The sequence below is a fragment of the Chrysemys picta genome, chromosome 9 (assembly GCF_011386835.1).
Source record: "Chrysemys picta bellii isolate R12L10 chromosome 9, ASM1138683v2, whole genome shotgun sequence".
In the NCBI taxonomy this organism is placed as follows: Eukaryota; Metazoa; Chordata; order Testudines; family Emydidae; genus Chrysemys; species Chrysemys picta.
The window spans coordinates 61,486,329-61,508,888 of NC_088799.1; the positions used below are offsets into that span (position 1 = coordinate 61,486,329).

A 22,560-nucleotide genomic window follows, 5' to 3' on the forward strand; every position below is an offset into this window, starting at 1 on the left:
GGTCTCCACAGCTGCGGGCAAACCCGGCCTGGCACACAGCAGCCTCTGGTACCATGAGGCTGCCAGTCTAGCAGTGACTCAGAGCCCTGGGCTCCTGGCAGAGCCAGGTTGGCAGCCCAGCAGCTATGGACCTGTGAGCCTTTCTCCAGGTATGCCACCTGCCCCCACGCCTGGCCCTGCTCTCTCTTCCCTGCCTGCCCATCTCCCCTCACCCCCAGAACCCGCGTGCCACTATGCTGTGCCCTGTCTTGCAGTCTGGACTGATTCCATCGGCGAGTGGCTGCTCCAGGAGATTCCCGCTGGCGAGAACATTGGACTGGATCCCTTCCTCTTCTCCATTGGTATCGCCCCTGCTCCCTGCATCTCCTACCTGCCCTGAGGAGCCAAGCATCCATTCTCCCATTCCACAGTACCTGCCCCTAAGGCCTAGGACAGGGGGTGGAGGGCCTGATACTGCAGCCCAGCTCCCATTGCCCTGGCTCTCACCCCTGAAGCCTTGGCCGGAGCAGTGCCTGGGGAGGGCGCAGCAGACTGACCATATCTCAGAGCCTAACTGACAGAAGCATCCCTTTTCAGATCTCTGGAACAGTTACGCCCACGTTCTGCAGGGTTCCAGCAGGACCCTGGTTCCCATCGAGGACAACCTTGTGGACCTGGTGTGGGGCACGCAGCGGCCTCCTTCGCCCACCAGCAAGATCTACCTCCTGCCAGAGACCTTCACAGGTCGGTACTCGCTCCCTGCGGGTGGGCGTGGCACGTGAGCCCATTCTCTGGCGCCCCCTGCTGGTGACCCTGGGGAGTGATCACCTGTGTGCTACCGGGCATGCCGGGATGTCAGCAGGGTGTACCTGTTCATGCTGATGGAGGGTAGAAGTCTGAGTGCCACGCACACAGCTGGCCCCAGGGAGGTGCCTGTGCTCCCCGGAGGTCTCCAGATGTTTTGGGCTCCCCTGGAAGAGTCTGGCTGGGCTGGGTCAGGCAGGGATGTCCTTGGCTTGTTCGCTGAGGGCACAGCATTTATGGGAGGCTACAGAGAGAGCTTTGGAGGAACGAATGCCCTCCAGCCCGGCAGGGATGGGCCAGGGGCTCACAAGGGGGCCCTGCATGTACCTGACTCGCATGCCTGACCCCCACTGTCCTTTCAGGCAGCACCTGGCAGGAGAAAGTGTCCGGGATCCGGAGCCAGATGGAGAAGCACTCCAGGAGTCCCACAGCCGTGGTGCTGTCAGCTCTGGAGGAGACGGCCTGTAAGCGCTGCAGCCCCCCAACGCCCCCCACTGCCCTCAGCACTCCTCATACCCTCCCAGCCCCCCAACAGTCCCCCACTGCTCTCAGCGCCACTCAGACCCGCTCAGCCCCCCAACAGCCCCCCAGTGCCTTCAGCAACCCTCAGCCACTCCCAGCACCCAACAGTCCCCCCAGGGCTCTTAGCACCACTCAGACCCTCCCAGCCCCCCAACAGCCCCCCAGTGCCCTCAACACCCCTCAGATCCTCCCAGCCCCCCAACAGCCCCCCACTGCCCCCAACACCCCTCAGACCCTCCCAGCCCCTCAACACTGCTCCAATGCCCTCAGCACCACTCAGAGCAGCTTCCCTGCTGGGCATCCCGCAGCAAGCCGAGATTGCCTGCCTGGCCTGGCTGTTCAATGTTACAGGGGTGAGATCCGCGCCCCTTGTGCTGGTCCTGACCGATGGCACCACTCTAGTGTCACTTCGTGCCCATACCCTCTGCCAGCACTGTCCCAGGAACCCAGCGGGGAGCGACGCTAGGCCAGGGCAGGGTAGGCAACCTGGTGTGCAAGGAAGGGTCTATAACACCTTTGTTCCTACAGGGCTCTTCAATCTCCGAGGAGATGACATCTCGTACAACCCTGTCTTCTTCTCCTACGCACTGCTGACCACATCAGACATCAGGTACAGAGCAGTTCCCCATCCCCACACATCCCGTGGGGCCTGGGCTGGCTCTCCCAGCCCCTCTGAGCCCCAGCACATCCCTCGTTACTGGCCCCCCAGCCCCTCTGAGACCCAGAGTGTCCCCCAGGGATCAGGCTGGCTCCCCCAGCTCCTCTGAGCCCCAGCACGTCCCCCAGGGACCGTACTAGCTGCCCCATCCCCTCTGAGCCCGTGAATCCTCCAAGGACTGGCCCACATCCCCAATCTGGACAGTGGTGGGGGCCGCAGCTGAGCCTAGCTGAGCTGAGCTCCTTCCCCCCAGTCTGTTTGTGGACAGGAACCGCTTGAGCACGGAGGCGCTGCAGTCCTTGAGCGCACAGTGCCCGGGGCCCTTGTGCGTGCAGGTGGAGGAGTATGACCAGGTGCAAGCCAGCGTGCAGGCCTATGCCCAGGGAGACGTCCGGGTCTGGATCGGGACGGAATACACGACCTATGGGCTCTACGGAGTGATCCCCCAGGTGAGCGCTGGCCCCAGCTCTCCCGGTACCAAGGGGCTAGGCCTTTGCCACCTCCTCTCTTCCGCGTCTGCAGGACAGGCCGAGCCAGCCCAGGGCTAGGTGTGGCTTTGGCAAATCTGCCTGTGTGAGGGGCACCAGGGGTAGCATTACCCATGTAAGGAGCTGGCATGCAAGGAGGGGACAGCAGTGATGTGCCTGCGTGTGCAAGGGGAGGGGGGTTAAGTTTCAGGTATACGAGGGAAGTGGGGGTGAGAGGCCCCCGTGTGTGAGGGGAGGGGGTGAGAGGCCCCAGGTGTGCGAAGGGAAGGGGGTGAGAGGCCCCGTGTGTGCAAGGGGAAGGGGGTTGAGAGACCCTGGGTGTGTGAGGGGAGGGGGTTGAGAAGCCTTGGGTATGTAAGAGGAAGGGGGTTGAGAGGCCCTGGGTGTGTGTGGGGGGGGGCGGGGGATGAGAGGCCCCGGGTGTGTGAGGGGAGGGGGTTGAGAGGCCCTGGGTGTGTGTGTGTGGGGCGGGTGAGAGGCCCCAGGTGTGTGACTCGCAATCCACTGCCCCCCCAGAAACCAGCCAGTTCTTCTGCCAGGTGGTACGTACAGGGCCTGGAGCCGCCACAGGCTCTAGCTGTGCTGCTGTGTGCCAGCAGCTCGGGGGAATAGCCGTCCCCCTGCTCCCAGCATGCACAGGGCACTCAGGGGCAGCATGGCTGGCAAGCCTCGTTCCTCTGGCCAGCTGACACCTGGCCCATCCTGCCCATTGCAGGACAAGCTGGTGGAAAGCAGCTACTCCCCCGTGATGACGACCAAGGCAGTGAAGAATGCCAAGGAGCAGACGCTGCTGAGAGCAGCCCATGTAAGTGCTGGCAGGAGCTGGCTCTCACTCTGCAGAGGGGCTGGCCTGGGGGTGAGGACTGGCTGGCATGGGAAAGGGCCTGGTGCTTCTCTCACCTGGGAGAATCAGGCTCCCGGCGGGTCGCCCCCAGGTGCGGGACGCCGTGGCCGTGATCCAGTACCTGCTCTGGCTGGAGAAGAACGTTCCCAAGGGGTTGGTGGATGAATTCTCCGGCGCTCGGTATGTGGACAAGCTACGAAGGTCAGTACAAGCGTGACCCTTGCCCGGGCTCCAGCTTGGCAATTCCCACTCCCGCCCCTATGGGACATTGACTGGGCCACAGACCTCATGGGAGATGGGCCCATGCGGCAGGATCTGGCTCTGGGGCCCACACTCCGCACGAGCCCTTAGTGACCAGGGAGGGAGTTGCTCTGTGTTGGTGCCCCCCACGGTGAGCAGGGCATGGCCACGACCGCACAGGGACTCCTACAGACCCCTGTGCCCTGTTGGGGCAGTGCCGCATGGAGGGCAGGCATTAGGGTGCCCATGGCCAGCATTCCACTGGCCAGGTTTATATAGGCCAACAGCGCCCCCTAGTGGTGAGGGGATGTTGAAGTCTGATGGTGTCGTAGAGCTGAGTGCTGGAAGAAATAGGCTGATCACCCTTCCATTTCCTGGCAGCTGTACACCACCTGAGGGGAGAGCAGGCCCCAGGAGAGATGTGTTGGGGGGAGATGGCCAGGGCGAGCCCCAGCCTGCCTTGCCCTCCCTTCCCCAGACCACCCCCAGGCCGGGAACCAAGAGGAAGAAGGAATGCATGGCTTGGGGGCGGGCGGGGGTGGGGGGGAGAGGGAGCCCAGAGAACCAAGTGCCAGGGCCCAACTAGATTACCCTTCCTCACACTCCAGCTGCACCCTCCCCAGGGCTTGATCTGGCCCCTCCTGGGTCTGTAGGGCCCAGCCATGCCCCCTGCCCTCCCAGTCCCTGGAGGCAGCCACACAGCCCCCTCCTCGCCCCCAGAGGCCTGGTTGCACTGTCTCATCCCTCCCGCATTCCTGGGATCCTTTCTCCTTTCCAGAGAGAAGGAGCACTGCAGGGGCGCCAGCTTCGAGACCATCTCTGCCAGTGGGCTCAACGCAGCGCTGGCCCACTACAGGTACCAATGGAGCAGCCTCTCCATGGACGGGATCAGTGCCACTGGGACGGGCCCTGGTGCCCTCCACAACCGGGACCTCCCCCCACCCACTGCCCACGGGACCAGGAATCTTTCAGCCAGCAGGGCAGGAGACAGAACTGCCCCAGGAGCTGGGGCCAGGTAGTGGGGCTCCCTGCCCTAGAGAGGGAAGCCAGCTGCAGCCCTCTCAGAGCTGAATGCCATGCTCCCCTCAGCTCCCCGCTGCACACATGGCGTGTGGGGGGCCCTGCTGCCACACAGTGGGGTGCTCTGATGCTGTGGTGAGGAGGGCTGGGTGCACACCTGGACAGATGGGCATTCTTAGGGGAAGGAGACCTGCAGCCTGCAGAGCTTTCCCATTTCTATCTGTCTCTCCACGCCCTCGGACTGGCCCGCTGTAGCATGTGAGCACGTATGTGAGTGTACATGAGCATGCACACAAGGCAGCTGTTGGGGTGTCCCCTGGAGTTGTTAGTGGAATCTCTTGATTACTGTGGGGGTTTTCCCTTTCAGTCCATCCAACGTCAGCAGCCGGAAGTTGTCTATGGATGAAATGTACCTGTCGGACTCCGGAGGACAATATCTGTGAGTATGGCCTGGCCTCATGTTCGTGCTGCCTCAGCTCAGTCCCCACAAGAACAGCATTAACCATGTCCAGAAACAGGCAAACCATGGTGGTTACACTGAGCCGTCTTCCCCCACGGCGTGCCCAGCCCTGTGCCCTTCTGGTCCCACAGCAGGCAGGAGGAAGGGCAGGAGCTGCTCTGCACTCTGGCAGAGGGACCGGCTCAGCGCTCTGCAGGCAGGGAGTCCCAGGCTCACAAGGTCATGGCCCGGCTTCTGGGGATGCTTATGACTTTTCCTTCTGCTGCAGGGACGGAACCACGGACATAACCCGGACTGTCCACTGGGGAGAGCCCACCCCTTTCCAGAAGGTACTGAGCATGCCCATATGTGGACCCCTTGCCCTTGGCCTGCGGTTGGGTCCCAGGCACTGTGTGCCACAGTCCTGGACTGATGTGCATCTCTGGTGGGGGAGATGGCAAGGGCTCCCCACTCCCTGGCTGTGTCAGTAATGAGGGCCCTCTCCTCTTTCCATCTCTCGGCTCCCAGACACCAGCTCCTGGAGGGCCCAGAGGCAGCAGGACAGGACAGCACCCTGTTCAAATCCACAGCCAGCTTGAGCTTCACAGTCGCGGTAACACCACACTCCATGGGCCTTGAGACTTCATGGCGCCAGCTGGGACATGCCCACCTTCCCCTGCTGCAGAAACACAGGCCCCACCACCTCGCTAGAGGAGAGTTTCCATTAGCTGCTAGCAGTCATAGGGCCCAGGACCCCCAGCAGAGCAATTCTGATGCCATGCAGAAGAGGGGTTGTGGGTCTGCATGGACACCCTGCCCCCCTGCATTGCTATCACCGCAGCCACGACAAATGCTGCAGGTGGCCCCTGACTCGTTCTGTCCCACGCAGGAAGCATACACGCGAGTGCTGATGGGAAACATCGACCTGGCCAGGCTTGTCTTCCCCTCCGAAACATCAGGTAGGTGCCAAGCTGGGCACAGCCCTGCCCTGGGATTGCTGGCTGCGCCCCATGCTGAGAACAAGGCTGGGGAGAACCTGAGATTCAATGCTCTGGGGCAGAGTTGGCTTTTCAAATGGATCAACCTGCCCAAGAGCCCTGGCATCTCAGTGGTGCTTGATCCAGGTCTTTTCCATGGATGATGTTTCCCAGGGGGTTTTGGTCTGTTACCTGTGTAAATGAATCCAGTCCACACAGAGATCTGAGAAAGTTCTCACATGCCCATGTTCTTGCCAGGCCCTCCTTTTCAATCTGTGCCTGCCATTTTTCTGCTTCTGTGAGTGAGAGAGCAAAATGCAACTGGCTTCTGCTCAGAACCATGTTGTGGCAATAGTACACCACCTAGGCTGTAGCTTGTTTGCATTTGCACCGACCATTGAGAGTTTGTTCACATCGTAGTACTTGAGAACTGGAGCTGTTGAGATCATTTCTTTTACCTTTTTAAAGGCAATTTCTTAGTTTGGCCCCCACAGTCAAGATGTGTTGGACTTTAACAGTTCAATTGGGGGGGTTGTTTCTGCAGAAGGGTCTTGTAGGTATTGACCAGGGCAATGTACCATCCCCAGTACTCGTCTTAGTTCTGGTACATTCGTTGGTGCATTCTATTCTCGAATTGGTTCCACTTTCTCAGGGCTAGGACTGATTCCATCTTTGTTTATTGTCTGTCCCAAAATCTTGATTTGGGGTAGGTGAAAATGCACTTTTCCTTGTTTAGCTTCAGTCCAGACTGACTGATTAGGCTTAGACCTTGGTTGCAGGATTTGTTGTGTTCTCCTATCGAAGACCCATAATATCATCCATGAAACCTACACCTCCATTTGTGTTGTGTTTGTTAGCAGTTCTGCCATCTTTCTTTGGAAACTTTCAGGTGCACTGGGAATCCCACAAGGTAACATTCGAAAGCAGAGTCCCCCAAAGGGTGTGATCAGTGGAGTCAGTTTAGCACTTCCTTTGGCTAAAGGAACTGGCCAGAATCTGCTTGAGGCATTCAGGTTGGAGAATACTGTAGCTCCTTTCACTTTGAGGGGGAAGTTACCCAGTGCTAGAAGTTAGGTTACCAGACGTCCGGGTTTCCCTGGATACAGCCTCTTTTTTGATTCTCCTTTCTCTGTCCCTGGGGGATTTAAAAAATAACAGGCAATGTCTGGGGGGTTTGCATAGCAGGCAAGCAGCAGCTCAGAAAGAGCCTTGATTGGTCTGCTGTCCAGCACCACTGGAGCACACCATGTCGTTGGTTCAGAGATTTTCTTGCTTATGCCAGTCCACTCTATTCTCTTTAACTCGATTTCCACTCTATGAAGTAACGGGATGGGAATCCTGCGATCTGTACGTACACTATATGGTTCAGCATGGTCTCTTAAAGTTATTTGTACCGGATCCCCTTTCAGAAGTCCAATATCACCAAATAGTCAGTCGAGTTCTTTCACCTTCTTCACTAGGCCCATCCTGGCAGCCATGCTGCGGCTGAGAAGGCTGCTGGTCTGTGGTCCTTTGCTCATATGTGCACTCTGAATGCAAAGCTTTTGTCTTGGAAAGTTGTTTCTGTGGGGGACTGGCCCTAGGGTGACCAGATGTCCCGATTTTATAGGGACAGTCCCGATTTTTGGGTCTTTTTCTTATATAGGCTCCTATTACCTCCTATCCCCTGTCCCGATTTTTCACATTTGCTGTCTGGTCACCCTAACTGGCCCATGCAGTTCCGAATCCCTCCAGGGCTAGTCAGGTTTTGTAAGTCCCTTCTGAGATGACTGACTTCAGCTCCTGAGTCAATTTTAAAGTCAATAGTCTTGCCATGAATATTCAATTTCACTGCTTTGGTGCTATCCATATTTTGTGCATGTATTGAATCTTTTGCCTCTGACTGGACATGCATCATCTCTTGGGATAGGGGTTTTATGATAATGGCTTTTAGTGCTCTCAGGTGTCTGTTACCAGTGTCTAAACTAGTTTCAGGTTTCTGAAGATGCTCCAGCCTTTTGTTCTGCTGTTTGACTAGTTCAGGGTGCTTTGTTATCTGTAGCTACAGCTAGTCAGCTTCAGTTGTAGCTGCTATGAAAGATTTTTATCTGTTACCCCCGTAACCAGTTTGTCTCTGATATTTTCATGTTTTGCAGTTCCAAAATCACAGTTTTCAGCCTATGCATGCAGAGCTCTTATAAAACATCCACCATTTTCCCCTGGTCCTTGAATTCTCTGGTGAAAATGTGCTTTTTCATGAGCCACATTTTGCTGAGGTATAAAGTATGCATCAAATATAGCCAGAGCCCTTTCTTCGTCATCTTTGTGACTGGCTTCAGTAAAGTCAAAGGATTTAAAGATATGCTCTGTCTGCTTCCCCACAGTGTAAATTAAAGATTAATTAATAAATAAATTTGTAGCAATTGGAAATCTTCCAAAATACTGCTTCCAGTCTGTCCATTTGTCAAAGCTGAAGTTCTCAGGGGCATTGAAGAATGGCATGTGGATGAGATCCTGCAACCTTTCCTCCTTTTTTCCTTCTGTTTGCAATCTTTCCTTCTGTTTGTTCTTCTCTGGCATTAGTTTACTTCTGACACCATGTCATGTACTTCCTGTACATAGCAGCAGGGCTGCTACTAGCAGGTCAAGCTTCTGTACAGCTATTGACTGGCCACAGAGCTTCCTTCCCAGAGAGAGACACACCAGCCCTGGTCACAGTAAGATCCTTTAGTGCTCTGCCAGGTATGGCTAAGGTTAGCTTAAACAAGGTAGTACACACACAGCGACACCCAGTGGCTGAACAGTATAATATAGTTTAGCATTCTGCTACGCAGGCAGGCACACTGGGGATGGGCATGGCTTCTCCTCTCAGGACTTCTTGGCTTTTTGTGTTTCAGGGAGAGTGGTTGAGGCCTTCGCACGCCGAGCCTTGTGGGAGGTTGGACTCAACTACGGCCACGGGACTGGCCATGGCATTGGCAATTTTCTGTCTGTCCATGAGTGTAGGTGCTCTGCTGGTTGCCTGTCCCCAAGGGAAACAGCACAAGGGCCTGTGCTCTCTTGGCTCTCACTCCTATCCCTGTGCGTTTGGACTGGACAGGCACAGGGGAGCTGCGCCAACAGCTCTGCCTCTCCCCTGTCTCCCTGCTCCCATTGCTCGGCCAGTGTCTGGGATAGAGGCGCCCTACACCAGTGGTGGCTGCCCACCGAGAATTCTCAATCCCCTGCTGGCAACTGGATGCCCCACACCTGCCCAGTGACTTCGTCATGGCCCCAGGGAGCACAGCACCTGTCATTACAGGGCCTGGAGGATACCGATGGCTGGGCAGTGTAGCAGCTCAGCCTGCCGGATGCCTGGCTGGCCTGAGAGGCCCAGTGGAGGGAATCGTCTGGGGGTCCCAGGGAGCGAGGGTTGCTAAGCATGCTGGGCTCTGGGTAGATGCACGATAAGCACAGGTCCCCAGGCCCTATGCATGTGGAAGGTGCAGCCATCTCTCCAATAGATCCTACTTGTGGAGGAGGGAGTGGATGTCTCCAGTCTCAGGGCTCATCCTGCTCCAGCATCCAGAAGGAGAAATAAACTTGGCATCTTCTCCCTGCAGGGCCAGTGGGATTCCAGTCCAACAACATGCCCTTGGTCAAAGGGATGTTCACGTCCATAGGTACGTGTGTCCCTCACAACCCCCGCCCCTCCACACCCCGGGAACTTCCAATACCCCTGTGCCCCAAGACGTGGGCTCTTGTGCCTTCTAATCTCAGGGAGCATCGCCCTTCATGAAATCTCCCAGACCCCATGCATTCCCATGGCAGTCCTAGGCTCTTGCCAGGGCTAGGGGGTGTGGGGTAGTGCTGTGGGACAGGGCCCTGGTGTCTAGCATGTGGCCTGGAGGTATTTGGCAAAGTGGGGATCATGCAGCTGGAGCTCTGTGATCCCAAGGGTGTGTGGAAGACCCCAGTTACAGGGTTGTCAGGGTTCTGGATTCACTGGCCTCCCCGTGTCTGCTCCCCAGAGCCCGGTTATTACCAGGAGGGTGAGTTTGGAATCCGCATTGAAGACGTGGCACTGGTGGTGGAAGCTCAGACCAAGGTGACTCATCTTCCTTGCCTCGATGGGACAGGCCTTGCTGACGCATCATCAGTCGGCAGCCACCTTCCCTTCCCCTCCTTCCCCCCACTTTCTCCCTCAGTTCTAGAGAGCTGGGCCAGACCTGGAGACCGGGTGAGGGCAAAGGGATTTGAGGGCTTAGCTGGGAGACAGCTGATGACAGTTCCCTACCAGCCGCTTAGCAATGACTTGGGGAAGGGTGTGTGAGGCCAGGGATGTTTAAGAGATCTGCTCTAGGAATTATTCTGGGGCAGGTCTCTGGCCTGTGCGATACAGGGGATCAGACTGGATGGTCACAATGGTCCCTTCTGGCCTGTGAATCTCTGAACACACAGGAGACTGAGTGTGGACTTATTCATGTTCTTGGGCAGATCATCAAAGAGCTCAGCTTGCTGGCTGCAGGATCAGCATGGCCCGGCTGTGTGTGCCAGGGTCTGTGAGGTGGGATGGGGCCCCATGGCATGTGTGCAAGATGAAAACCCTTGTGCCCCGCTGCACCCATCACCTGGTGGGAGGGGGGGCGCTAGGCAGGGCACCAGGGAGACCAGATAGTTGTCCAGCTGGATTTGGTCTCCTGGTGCTAGCCAACAGGGTGATTTTAAAGCCATGTGTTAAACCAATGCCACTGAGTCAGCGTGGGTCTTCTAAGCCTCATAAGGGATCCACACATGGGGCTGCACCAGTATCAGTGAACTCGGTGCCACTTTGGCAGCATCCCTGAGAGAGGCTGCAGCACGGACGTGGAGGGTGCGGCGCGGGCTGGGATGGAGCCGATCACAGCTCAGAGCACATTGTGTGCAGAGCAGGAGCCGAGAGGAGTAGCCCTCACCCCTGGGTGGTGTTATGGAGGCTTGGCAGCCCCAGGTGTGAGAGCAGGACAGGCCACACAGGGCTGTAGGAAGTGTGGCAAATGGAACCACGTCGGAAGGGAGAGGCAGTGAGCTGTGACAGGGTAGGCACCTCTTGCTCAATGCAATCACATCTGTCTCAGCCGTCCAGCCACAGGAAGTGGAGAAACAGCCCTGTAAGCTTGACCCAGACAGGCAGCGAGGTGTGGAAAGGCATGGGCGAGTCGGCTTGGGAGTGAGCGGAGGGGCAACGCCAGGGAGCAAGGAGCAGGAGCTGGAGAAAGGAACATGGTGGGATCCCGAAAGGGAGCCACTATGTAGGTGGGACCGGATCCATGGCAGTGACGCTGCACTGCTGGGAAGGCAGTTCTTCAGCACAGCTCACTGGGCTGGGGGCTGGACTGGGGCCAAGGGGAGCGAGGCACTGGAAGGAGTCAGAGCTAGGAAAGGAAGAGGACAGGGAGCAGAGCTGTTTCCAGGCCAGGTCACAGCAGAGCCCAGACTGGGATCAGCAAAGGGGCCTGCAGTGGGAAAGGTGTGATGGCTCCTTTCACAAGTACACCCTGGGAAGGGAAGGGGAGTGAAGGGATCATAGCTCAGGCAAGGGCCAAAAATCATGACTGACAAAATAGCCACAGCACCCCAGAGCTGCTCCCAGCTGTCACTGCAGTGACTCACAGGCTGCGGAGAGGGAGCTGATGTCTAGTCCCATTCACGCAGCACTGATAGCGGAGTCCAGTTGTACGATGGTTCCCTGGAGCTGTATGTAGGGGGATGCCCCTGCTGGGTCAGATACCGGTGATGATGCATGGGCTGGAGAGGTCCCAGGGAGTCTGCAGAACCAGCCACCAGGGGAACCCCCTTTTCCTTGTCCCCTGAGCCCATTTGCTCTGGAGTCCCTGAGCGCTGAGCAGCTCCAGTACAGAGTTGCTTGGAGAGAGCTGCAGGGCTGGCTGTACACATGTGCTCCAGGGAGTCTGGCTGTCCATGAGTGGTCAGCAAGGCTTGGCCAGTTGGCCCCTTCCCTGAGGCCAGGCTGGAAGAGAGGAAGGAGCAGTTTCCCCTACTTTGCCTGCAGGGAAGGGCTGTTCTGCTAGGCCCTGCATGCCCTGCTTCCAGCCATGCTGCCTGCTGGCCCCAGATAAGCAACACTGAGCATCCCCATTAGGCACTGGCCTCTGCACTAAGCCATGCCCCATTCGCCCCGATTGGGCTGGGTGTGTGTGGGGGGGGTGCGGTTACCAACAGTAGGGAAATGCTCTGTCTTCTTGCCACTGCTAGAGGGAAGGGAGGGAGGTCCACACTGGCTCACATGTGGGAGAGGCCTGGGTGCTAATTGCAGGGGGAGAGGCTGTGACCCACCCAAATCAGAGCTTGTAACAGTGGCAGCTAAGGGACATAGCCAAAGTCACACAGGGAGTGTGTGGCAAAGCAGGGAATTGACTCCCAGGTCTCCCATGTTGGCTAATGCCAAACCCTTGGGCCAGCCTTCCTCTCCAGTGACCAGAGACAGCAAAGCCAGGTGCACCCAGTTCGGGGCAGCTGTAAGCCTGTGCCTCTAGTGCCTGAGTGACACCACAGGGCCCACCAGCAGCCTCACAAACCGCGGTGAGCTCTAGCCATGGGTGGGACAATGTGTCACACAGGGAGCTGCTCCAGCCCAGCCATTTACAAGGCAGCTGGCCCAGGGGCTGGGACTGGGGGTCTACAGTGACCTTGTCCCATCTGCAAAATGGGGAGATGCTTTGGTGGGGGGAGAGAGGAGGATGCAGGTAGTGAAGGGCACGGAGACCAGTCAGTGGAGGAGGCGCTGGGATTAGAAACCCCCACATGTGGGTTTTTAGCTTTGTGCACCTTTCCCTTGGCCACAGGGGAGTGGGGAGTGTCTCTCATGCCAGTGTACTAACCATGTGGCACAGAGCTAGACACTGCATGACACGCGGCAGCAAGTGAGGGATGTGGTGGCAGATAGGAGAGGCTGTGGCTCTGGGGCCATGACACACCATGAGGAGGAGGAGGTCAGAGCTCAGGAGGGCTGGCAGAGTGTAAACAGCAGCCTGGTGAGGGTGGTGGGTTCAGTACCCTCACTCTCTCTCTCCTGCTGCAGCATGGGGCAGGGGAGAAGGCCTACCTGACCTTCGAGGTGGTGTCTCTGGTGCCCTATGACCGGAACCTCATCAACATCAGCTTCCTGTCTGAGGACCAGGTGAGTGGGTGCTCTCGGGGCAGGCTGGAGCTGCCCATCACACCTACCGCTCATGGCCTTCTCCTGTCTGGTTGCAGATCCAGTATCTCAACACCTACTATGAGACCATCCGCCAGCGCGTGGGACCAGAGCTGCAGAGACGCCAGCTGGAGGAGGAGTACGAGTGGCTGAGGAGGAACACACAGCCCTTCTCACGGGGCACTCTGGTGGCCGCCTCCCTGGGCACCCTGGCAATCACCTCTCTGGTGTCTACGCTCCTGCCTGACAGACAGGCCTGAGGGATACTACACCCCCAACCGCCCAGCCCATGTCTAACCCCCCAGCCGTAAGCCAGTCTCCCAGCCCCTCTTCTAGGCAGTCTGTGGTTTGTATGTTTTTCTCACCCTCAGTCTTGTTACCTCACTTCCTTTTTAGCTTGTGATTAAAAACAACTAACCTCGTGGCAGGGGGTTGAGAGCTTCCCCTTGTGCAGTGGCTGCTGTGCCTTTGGGGTGTGAGGCTTGTGCACAGGAGTGGGGTTGTGTGCATGGCTGTGGCATGCACAAATGAGCAGGGTTGGTATGTGTGTTTGCGTTAGTGGGGCTGATGCATGCAGGGAGGGGCGCTGGTGTGTGGACTGAGCTGAGGTACCTGTGCAGGGCTTCTGCGTGCAAGCACTTGTGGCACTGGTGGGTGCGTGTATATGTGTAGTGCTGGTGTGTGCAGGGCTGGGGGGGAGCATGTGTGCAGGACTGCTGCATGCACCTCGGCATCCATGTCCAGGCGTGGGGCACAACAGCATGCCAAAGGGCAAGTGTCAATGGAAGCACTGAATTCTGTGGAGGGGGAAGCTGGTGTGGCCAGCCTGGATCCATGTGGAACCCAGGCTGGCTGACAGGACAGACTCCAAATTCACCCTACATAGCAGCATTGTGTCATCACTTCCTAGGCCTGCCTTTAGTTTAGAGCCCACTAGTGTCCCCCTGCTGGACTGCCAGCCCCACCCCAGTTCCCACTTTTCCAGGCATGGCCTGCCCTCTCCCACCTCCCTGCTAATTTCCCAAGGCTCATCCCTTCCTTAGCCTTCTCCCATGCCTGCCACGGTTGGGGTAGCTCAGTCTCTGGTATAGGCCCAGATTTGTACCCCTCAGGCGACGTAGAGACCTGGGGCCTGATTCTCCATCACTCTGTCCTTGTATTTGAGACAGGGTGTTATGGTAGCTTTAAGCCACCTTTGTACTTCAGGGCCTCATACTCCATGGCCTCGCATCTTGTGCACAGTGGGCGTGAATGCTGCCATCCTGACGATAGTGATTGACACCTACTTTGCACTACTGCAAATGACCAGGGTAATGGAAAATTAGGTCCCATGTATTCTGGGGAAGTGCAGAGTCCTTCCTGGCCCTGATGTAAATTAGAGCAGCCTCTGGCCCTGATGTAAATTAGAGCAGCCTCAGGGCTGCTCTCACACACAGCTCTCCCTGGCCTTGCCCTGATCCACCTCCTGAAACGGGCCTGGGATCAGGCCAGCAGAGATCCCATAGTTCAGTGCCATGCCAGTGGGCACTCCCCCAGTGCATGGGGAATCCCAGAAGCCTCTTTCTGTTTCCACCCAGTTTAACATCCCTTATTTTGCTAAAGTGGCAGCTGGGGATGGGGGGGCAGAATGCCCCTGAAAACCAGGCCCCTGACATGGACTCTGGCTATAGCACTGTTGTAGCCATTTTAAAGCAGCCCAGGGATCCCAGCTCCCTGTAAATAATGCTGGGAGCCTAAAGGCACGCAAGGAAGCAGGGAGACCCACCTGCCCCACAGCTGGCTGCCCTGACCAAATGGGCTCTCCTGCCTGGGTGGCTGTTTCCTTGACTCCCCACTAATTATTTCACACACACTAGAGATGGTCAGGGGGAGTTCATCAAAAGATGGAGCAACCCTCCCCCCCAGTGTAATCTTTTTTTAAAATCTCATGATTTGGAGGGCCAATCTCATGATTTTTGATCTCTTGAGAGTGGCAAAGCTGATGGGCTGCAGTGGGAGGGGCAGGGGAGAGCATGGCACGTGTGAGGGGGAGCAGCGTAGAGGGGATGGGCTTGCGGATGCCAGCAGAAAGGGAGGGACAGCAGAGATGGGAAGAAGGGGGCTAATAGAGCAAGGGGGAAGTTACCCCCCTGAAGACATTGGGACAGTTTCTATGCTGCCCCTCTCAGAGCCAGGCAGGGATGGCTCTAAGCCATCTTTGTGCCTTCCAGATGCCATGCTGCTCGAGGGGCTGGCGTGGTACCTGGCATAGGTCAAATCAGCCCCGGAGAAGCAGGTGGCAGGGTCACATGGATAGGACACTGGACTGAGAGTCAGGAGACCTGGGTTTCTTCCTGGCTTTGCCGCTGAGCCTCGGGCAAGTCACTTCTCCTCCTTGGTTTCCCTTGCGGAACTTGCAGTATAAAGAAACCTGAGGGCGCAGGGAGCCGTGTGAGAGAATGCAGTGCGAACTCCCCTTGGCGAGGCCCCATGGAAAGATGTGTTTTCCTGTATTTATCCATTCCTTCTCTTCTAGTTCCTTTACAGTCTACCTCATTGTTAACATACAATGCCACACCACCTTTACGGCTGTCTTTACTGAACAACACACACCCTTCAATACCTGTGCTGCAGTCATCACTACTAGTCCACCATGTTTCCATTATCCCTCTATATGACATACCAGGGCACAATCTAGGCTGGGGAGCAGGGGCTGTGTCCCCCCTGCCCTGCAACCTTGGGTACCTTCCAATGCCTTGCTGAAGTAGCTCCCCCCAGGACCGCTCCAGCCAGCTACACTCTGGCTCTCACCAGTCTTGGTTACACTGCAAGGTGAGCCCTGCACACCCCCAGCCCTCCGTCTGCCCCCAGAGATGTATGTCCTGTGTTGCCCAGCCCTCAGCTGGAGAGTGCAAAATATATTAAGACCATTATTCCTTTAAAAGGAATAATATGCCAGCTTATTATCTTAAATAGAGTTACCCAGACACTTCAGCTTGAGCCCATTGGATTAGATAAAGCAATAAAAACAGGTTTATCAACTACAAAGAGCTAGACTTTGAGTATGTACAAGCAATGAGGCATAAAAGTCAGAAATGGTTACAAGAAAAATAAAGATAAATTGCTTACTGGGGCCTAAATTAAGCTATATTAGAGTCAAGCAAAATTTCTCACCACATGCTTCCAGCATGGTTACTGACCAAACTCTTCAGGTCAGGACCCCACCCCCACCACTCAGAGTCCAACAGCTGTTTTCCTATGCCAGACAAACAGGGACACACACGGGGGTGGGGCGGGGGTTGCCTTGGGCTGTTTACCCCTTCTTTTTATAGTTTCAGTTCCCGCTCTTGAAAACCCATTTCCAGCTGGGCACTAGGAGACAAAGTTTGTGTGGAAGGATGTTCCCTGCTGTTTCTTTTTCACCTGTTTGAGCTGCCTTTGTTTCCCCTTCCTGCTTGCCGACTCTGTTTACTGCTTACATGCAAATTAAGGCAAACACACTCTTTTGTTCAAAACAAATCTCTTCTGCTTGGGCAGGGTTGTGGGGTTTGGAACATGTGTTAACACCATACAGGGGAATTTTGTAACTTTACATACAGTGTTGCCACACATTTTAACAGGACAATACTGACCAGCAAATTATGAGTTTTCAAATGATCCCTTACAAGGCATACCTTGTACAGAGATTACAATAGTGTGTAGGGTGTGAATACAGGAGTGTATTCTGTCACACTAGAATATCTAGTTTCACTTCAATGTGATGTGGCCATAAAAAAGGCTAATGCAACCCTAGGATGCATCAGGCGAGGTATTTCCAGTAGAGACAGGGAAGCGTTAATACTATTATACACCTCTACTCCGATATAACGCAACCCAATATAACACGAATTTGGATATAACGCAGTAAAGCAGCGCTCCGGGGGAGGGAGGAGCTGCGCACTCCGGTGGATCAAAGCAAGTTCGATATAACGCGGTTTCACCTATAACACGGTAAGATTTTTTGGCTCCGGAGATCAGCGTTATATCGGGGTAGAGGTGTACAAGGCACAGGTAAGGCCTCATCTGGAATAGTGTGTGCAGTTCTGATCTCATGTTGAAGAAAGATTAATTCAAACTGGAACAAGTGCAGAGAAGGGCTACTAGAATGATCCGAGGAATGAAAAACCTACCTTATGAGAGGAGACTCAAAGAGCTTGACTTGTTTAGCCTTACAAAATGGCATGATTATCCCTCTGATGTATTTATAGAGAACAAACACTAGGGAGGGAAAAGAGGTATTTAAGTTAAGGGCCAATGCTGGATATAACCTGGCCGTCAACAAGTTTAGGCTTGAAATTAGAGGGAAGTTTCTAACCTTCAGAGGAGTGAAGTTCTGCAACCGCCTTCCAAGGGGAGCAGCAGGGGCATAGGCACCAACTCCGTGGGTGCTCTGGGGCTGGAACACCCACAGAAAAAAAATAGTGGATGCTCAGCACCCACCAGCAGCCAACCACCGATCAGCTGTTCAGCAGGCTCAACCAATCAGCTCTTCCCCCTTCCAGCACCTCTGTGACCGGGGTCCCAGTGGGGGCCAGCTGTGGTCACTCAATTAGGGTGAACTGCAAAGAATGGGGTAGACAATCCCCAAAAAGCCGGTGGATATTCCAATACCTAGATTTACCAAGACAGCATAAAACAGCTTCTTTATTACCTTACTGGTTACTCAGAAGTCCAAACAACAACAGTTCCCTTAAAGTGGTCCAGCCTGAGGCCTCCATACAGATACCTATGTCAAATATGATGAAAATTTCTGTAAATCTTATTTCATCGTATAAAATAAAAAGTTCTACCAATCCCAAAGGATTGGACACATTACCTCCCAGGTTAATGAATGTTTCAGATCTTACCCAAATACACACTACAGCCAATTCTTATTAACTAAAATTTATTAAAAAACAAAGTAGAGAGAGTATGGTTAAAATATCAATATACATACAGACATGAGTTCAATTCATTCAGGTGCAGATTCATAGCAGAGGTGGTGAGCTTCATAGTTGCAAAGAGTTCCTTTAGAATTCAGTTCATAGGCTATAGTCCAATGTCCAAAACTCATATTCAGGGCATACCAGCATAACTGGAACATCAGTCTTACGACTCAAACTTCCCCTGATGAAGTCAAAGCAGATCTGAGATGACAGAATCAGGTCCCAAGGATCTTTTATGCAATTTCATGTCTTTTGACAAGTCGGAATTCCTCAGGGAACAAAAAGTAATTAGGATGATTTTGAAGGAGGTCCATCACTGGTACTTAGCTACACCAATTAACATAAGGCCATTTGCTCCTTTCTCCACCATTCACAGGACATTTCAAAGAGAGATGATTACTGAGATATCCCGTGTTTAAAATTCATTTACACTATAGGATGTTCTTTTGACCTCTGAATTATCAGAATACAGCTTAGACAGGGACTGTTGATTACATTGTCTACATATGTAAATACACAAAACCACAAACATTATCTCCCCATATGTCTTTTGAAGGTTATTTATTTTGCAGGATGTTTAACCCTTTCTAGCCATGCGTCACACCCCCAACGTGAGACTGGTGTGGAAGGGTGAAAGTGGAGCTCCTGGAGCTACTTAAGTACCTTCCAACATAGATATGAGCTGTGTTTATATTGAATTCTTTGTAAAGCCAAATTACTGATGCATGCTTTTGCCCCTGCCAAAAACTTAATCCATACTTCGTGAAATACTTTAGTGATTCCAGGGTTTGGTCTATGTGTTAACATAGCCATTAACGTTCTTCAGAGGGCACTTACTCTGGCATTCAGCCATAAAGACTGTGAGGTGTTGTACCTGAGTTTCCCTTTGTGCACAGCAGTTCAAGCTGGTAGTGGCTTTTCTGCTGTGGAAAGTTTTAGAAATACATCTATACATTAGCTGTGAAACTTGAACATCATTAGGCTTTTTAACACAAAGTGTGTTCTTGTTAAACCAAACAGCAAAATTATAAGGGTTTCTATTATATACCACTCTTAACCTGTTCAAGGACTTTTCCAAAAGACCATGCACATTGTACATTTTTACAATTCTTGGTATCAGCAACAAGTTAGTTACAATAATTAGCAATAACATTAACGTCAATTCTATCATGTGTACATTTAAAATTATTTTTGCCATGCCAAGCCTTTGGTTTAGACAAATCATTCTTTAGGTCAGCTTGTTCAGTACCCCTTTTGAATCTTTGTAGCTTTCTCTTGACCTCAGGGTCTTCCTTAACATAGGCTTTCAGTTTAATTTCTTCCTTGGTGTTTTGGTATTTTAGGATTAATCTGTGGCTTTTATTTGCAAGGTTTAATCCTTCCCTTCCTCCCTGTCCAGTAGGGTCAAAATCTGAACTCTTTTGTGTAACAGAATCCATTGGCTGGCTGGGTGTGTCCTCTTTGCTAACAGCTACAGGCAAGTCTTTCTCCCCCCAGTCAGTCAGGTAATTTTGCATTAACACAAACACTAGCTTGTGTACTAGTTTTCAGATCCTCAAGCTTTATCAATTCCAAGGCTGGACTCTGTCTTAAAGAGATACCATCCATTTTCACTACGATGTTAGACTCAAGGTTCTTTTATCCTTCCATTACAACCTCTGCTTCCACATGGAATCAATGTCAAGTCCACTAAGAGACTACAAGTCATATCCAAAATATCTAGAGATGAAAGTTTGCCTGCACTGCCCTGCATCCTTGTAACCCAGTAACCAGTAACCTGATCTTTCCTCAGTACCTGAGTCACAGAGTGTTTACTTAAAGAATCACCATGGAGACATTCATGTTCCAACAACATTGTCTTGTCTCCCCAACAAGCTGGTTAAGCTTATAGGGCCGTTTAAATTCCCTAACAATTATTTCATTTTAAACCTTCTCAAAGCTATCCACACTGGGTCTTTCTAAAGCAAAGTCAGTGGATCTATACACCTCAGAAAGACTCTGGCAGTTAGGAACTGGAAGAAGTCTTCCAAACAAACTCTTGCTTTCTCTGTACAGTGATTCACCTTGAGTTAACTCAATCAAATCACTTCCACACCCATCAGTTGCAGCAAACTGTTTGGAAAAACTACCCTGATGATTTTTTTCTTCAGGAATCTTTCTAAGCAACAACCCATTTTTTCACAGAAATTCTGCCCTTACCCTTTTCATCTAGGGCTTGCTCTAAAGGAATATTTTCCTGAGCAACAACAGACTCTTTCTGGGTTTCACTTAAATCCAGAATCACCTCTGTCCCATCAGGAGGATTTTCACAAAACCCCCTTTCAGGTAAACTGCTAGACTTCATAGTCACAAGATTAGAAGTATTCTCTTTCTTGTTACAAGTTTCCACACTGTCAGTGGGTAACACAGTCAAATCACCTTCATGCTTTCCTTGTGCCCTGGCTATGATATCACCCTGATCAGATAAGGTTGTCATATCTTTACCCAGCAACATACTAGCAACAGGCAAAATAGAAGCAGCAGGAGCTATTTATGACATTAACTGGATGCAACCTAGTTACAATGTCATCATCCCTAGCAGACACAAATTTAGAACCACTTCCTTCCTGGGCTTTAGTTGTATCCAGAATCAACTTTGGGTCAACTGATAAATTTTCAACCATCATAGGCTCTATAAACAGAAAAGAGGTGGAGAAATATTCCCCTTTAACAGACACGCAGCTTGGGATATCCTTTCCTTTGTTCCAGCGCACATGCCTATTCACAGACAACTGCTTGCAGATTGGGGTAGCTCTCTTCATGGGCAAGTCATTACCCCTAACAGACACAGGAACATTTCCTTCACTGTCACAGTTCTCCACACTGGTAACAGATAAGGTGTAGGGATACTCATGTTCCACTAACCTTGCCAACAATCCATCCCTTACCAAGACTGTACCCTTTCCTTCCTCAGTTAGGGCTTTAGCCTGATCACCAACTTTAATCTGCTTCAGAGAAACATTTCCCTGAGCCCTATCTAATGCCAGATTCACTTCTGAGATACCAGACAGACACTCAGAAATTTCTTCCACATATGCACTGCTTCTTTGCACAGATAAACAGCTATCTTCCTCATAACAAACATTTGGAGAAACCCTCCATAGGCAAATCCTTGCCCCTAGTAGACATAGGTTCAGGAGTATTTCTTTCCTGTGACTGGTTTATGTCATCAGCTTGACTGAACAAAGTTTTAATATCATCCCCAATCAAAAGATCCTTAGGCAATAACTTCCTTACACCAGCTATAACTTTATGTTTAACACCATTCCATTCAAGATGGATTCTGGCACACTTACAGTAAAGTAAACTCATAGAGGATTGTGACGTTCCCCTTTGGTGTTATCTGGACCAGTGATCTGCTAGGTCACTCCAATCCTTGACTCTGGGAGCCAGCCTTACCCTGCTCTGCTGTGAGAACCCTCATTCCTGGGCTGTTCACACACAGCCTTTGGCATATAAGCTGCTCCCAGCTACTTGCAACTGAATGACACTAGCCAATATCTCCAGTCCCAGACACAACCCTAGGAACCTCCGTCTTGCAGTGTCCAGTTACACCCGCTGGACGCTGCAAGCTTATATAAATTCCTCAATTCAACAAAGAAATTGATATGTACCGGGCTTGTTATCCTAAGGGGAGTCTTTGACATGCTTCATACCAAATGCACTGCTTTAGGTAGAATAAATAAACAGATTTATTAACTACAGATTTTAAGTGATTATAAGTCAAAGCATAACAAGTTGGATTTGGTCAAATGAAATAAAAGCAAAATGCATTCTAAGCTGATCTTAACACTTTCAATGCCCTTATAAACTTAGATGCTTCTCACCACAGGCTGGCTGGTTGCCCTTCAGCCAAGCTCTCCCCTTTGATCAGTGCTTCAGTCGCTTGGTGTGGTGTCTGTAGATGGAGGTGGAACAGAGAGCGCGACCATGGCAAACATCTCTTCCTTTTATCATGTTCTTTCTTCCCTCTTGGCTTTGCTCCACCCCTTCAGAGTCAGGTGAGCATTACCTCATCGCAGTCCCAAACTGAACAAAGGAAGGGGGGTGACTCACTCAAGAGTCCAACAGATCCTTTTGTTGCTACCTAGGCCAGCTTCCTTTGTTCCTGTGAGGCTGGGCTGTGTTTGTCCCATACATGCCCTGTTGAGGTGTGAACTGCCTCTCTGCTCTTGGAGAGTTTTTGCCTGGATTTATTTTAAGCCATGAAGACACATTTTCAGCCTCATAACTATATACATGAAATTATAACCTATAACATTCTATAACATTACTGTAACAACAATTACTATAACAACAATGCTCAGTGCATCACAAGCCTTCCAAAGACACTCGACATAACAAACTTTGCATTGGATACCACACAATCATTTTACAAGGATGAACATGAGGGTGCTGGGTGTTCCCCTGAGGTACAGAGCGTCACAAGGATTAAAATAGTCACACTCTGA

General features: G+C 52.7%; 1 protein-coding gene and 1 long non-coding RNA gene across 7 annotated transcripts in view; both read left to right on the forward strand.

The window, feature by feature from the left end:
• Positions 1-13,551, forward strand: part of XPNPEP2 (X-prolyl aminopeptidase 2) — a 39,769-nt gene extending 26,218 nt beyond the window's left edge. For 3 of the 6 annotated variants that reach the window (XM_042853372.2, XM_005310905.4, XM_042853369.2), the window contains exons 6-21: positions 255-341; positions 577-723; positions 1,146-1,247; positions 1,834-1,915; positions 2,217-2,412; positions 3,167-3,256; positions 3,387-3,496; positions 4,314-4,391; positions 4,923-4,994; positions 5,284-5,344; positions 5,884-5,953; positions 8,848-8,952; positions 9,553-9,612; positions 9,961-10,037; positions 13,011-13,109; positions 13,187-13,551. In XM_042853372.2, coding sequence (XP_042709306.1) covers positions 255-341; positions 577-723; positions 1,146-1,247; positions 1,834-1,915; positions 2,217-2,412; positions 3,167-3,256; positions 3,387-3,496; positions 4,314-4,391; positions 4,923-4,994; positions 5,284-5,344; positions 5,884-5,953; positions 8,848-8,952; positions 9,553-9,612; positions 9,961-10,037; positions 13,011-13,109; positions 13,187-13,387 — 1,637 coding nt within the window. In that variant the 3' untranslated portion in view covers positions 13,388-13,551. The remainder of the gene's footprint in view (positions 1-254; positions 342-576; positions 724-1,145; positions 1,248-1,833; positions 1,916-2,216; positions 2,413-3,166; positions 3,257-3,386; positions 3,497-4,313; positions 4,392-4,922; positions 4,995-5,283; positions 5,345-5,883; positions 5,954-8,847; positions 8,953-9,552; positions 9,613-9,960; positions 10,038-13,010; positions 13,110-13,186) is intronic. The other 3 variants (XM_024111685.3, XM_065556330.1, XM_024111686.3) reach the window with 3 other exon arrangements.
• The window catches only part of LOC135973526 (uncharacterized), a 309,693-nt gene that overhangs the window by 124,486 nt on the left and 162,647 nt on the right, over positions 1-22,560 (forward strand). The gene's annotated exons all lie outside the window — the stretch shown is intronic.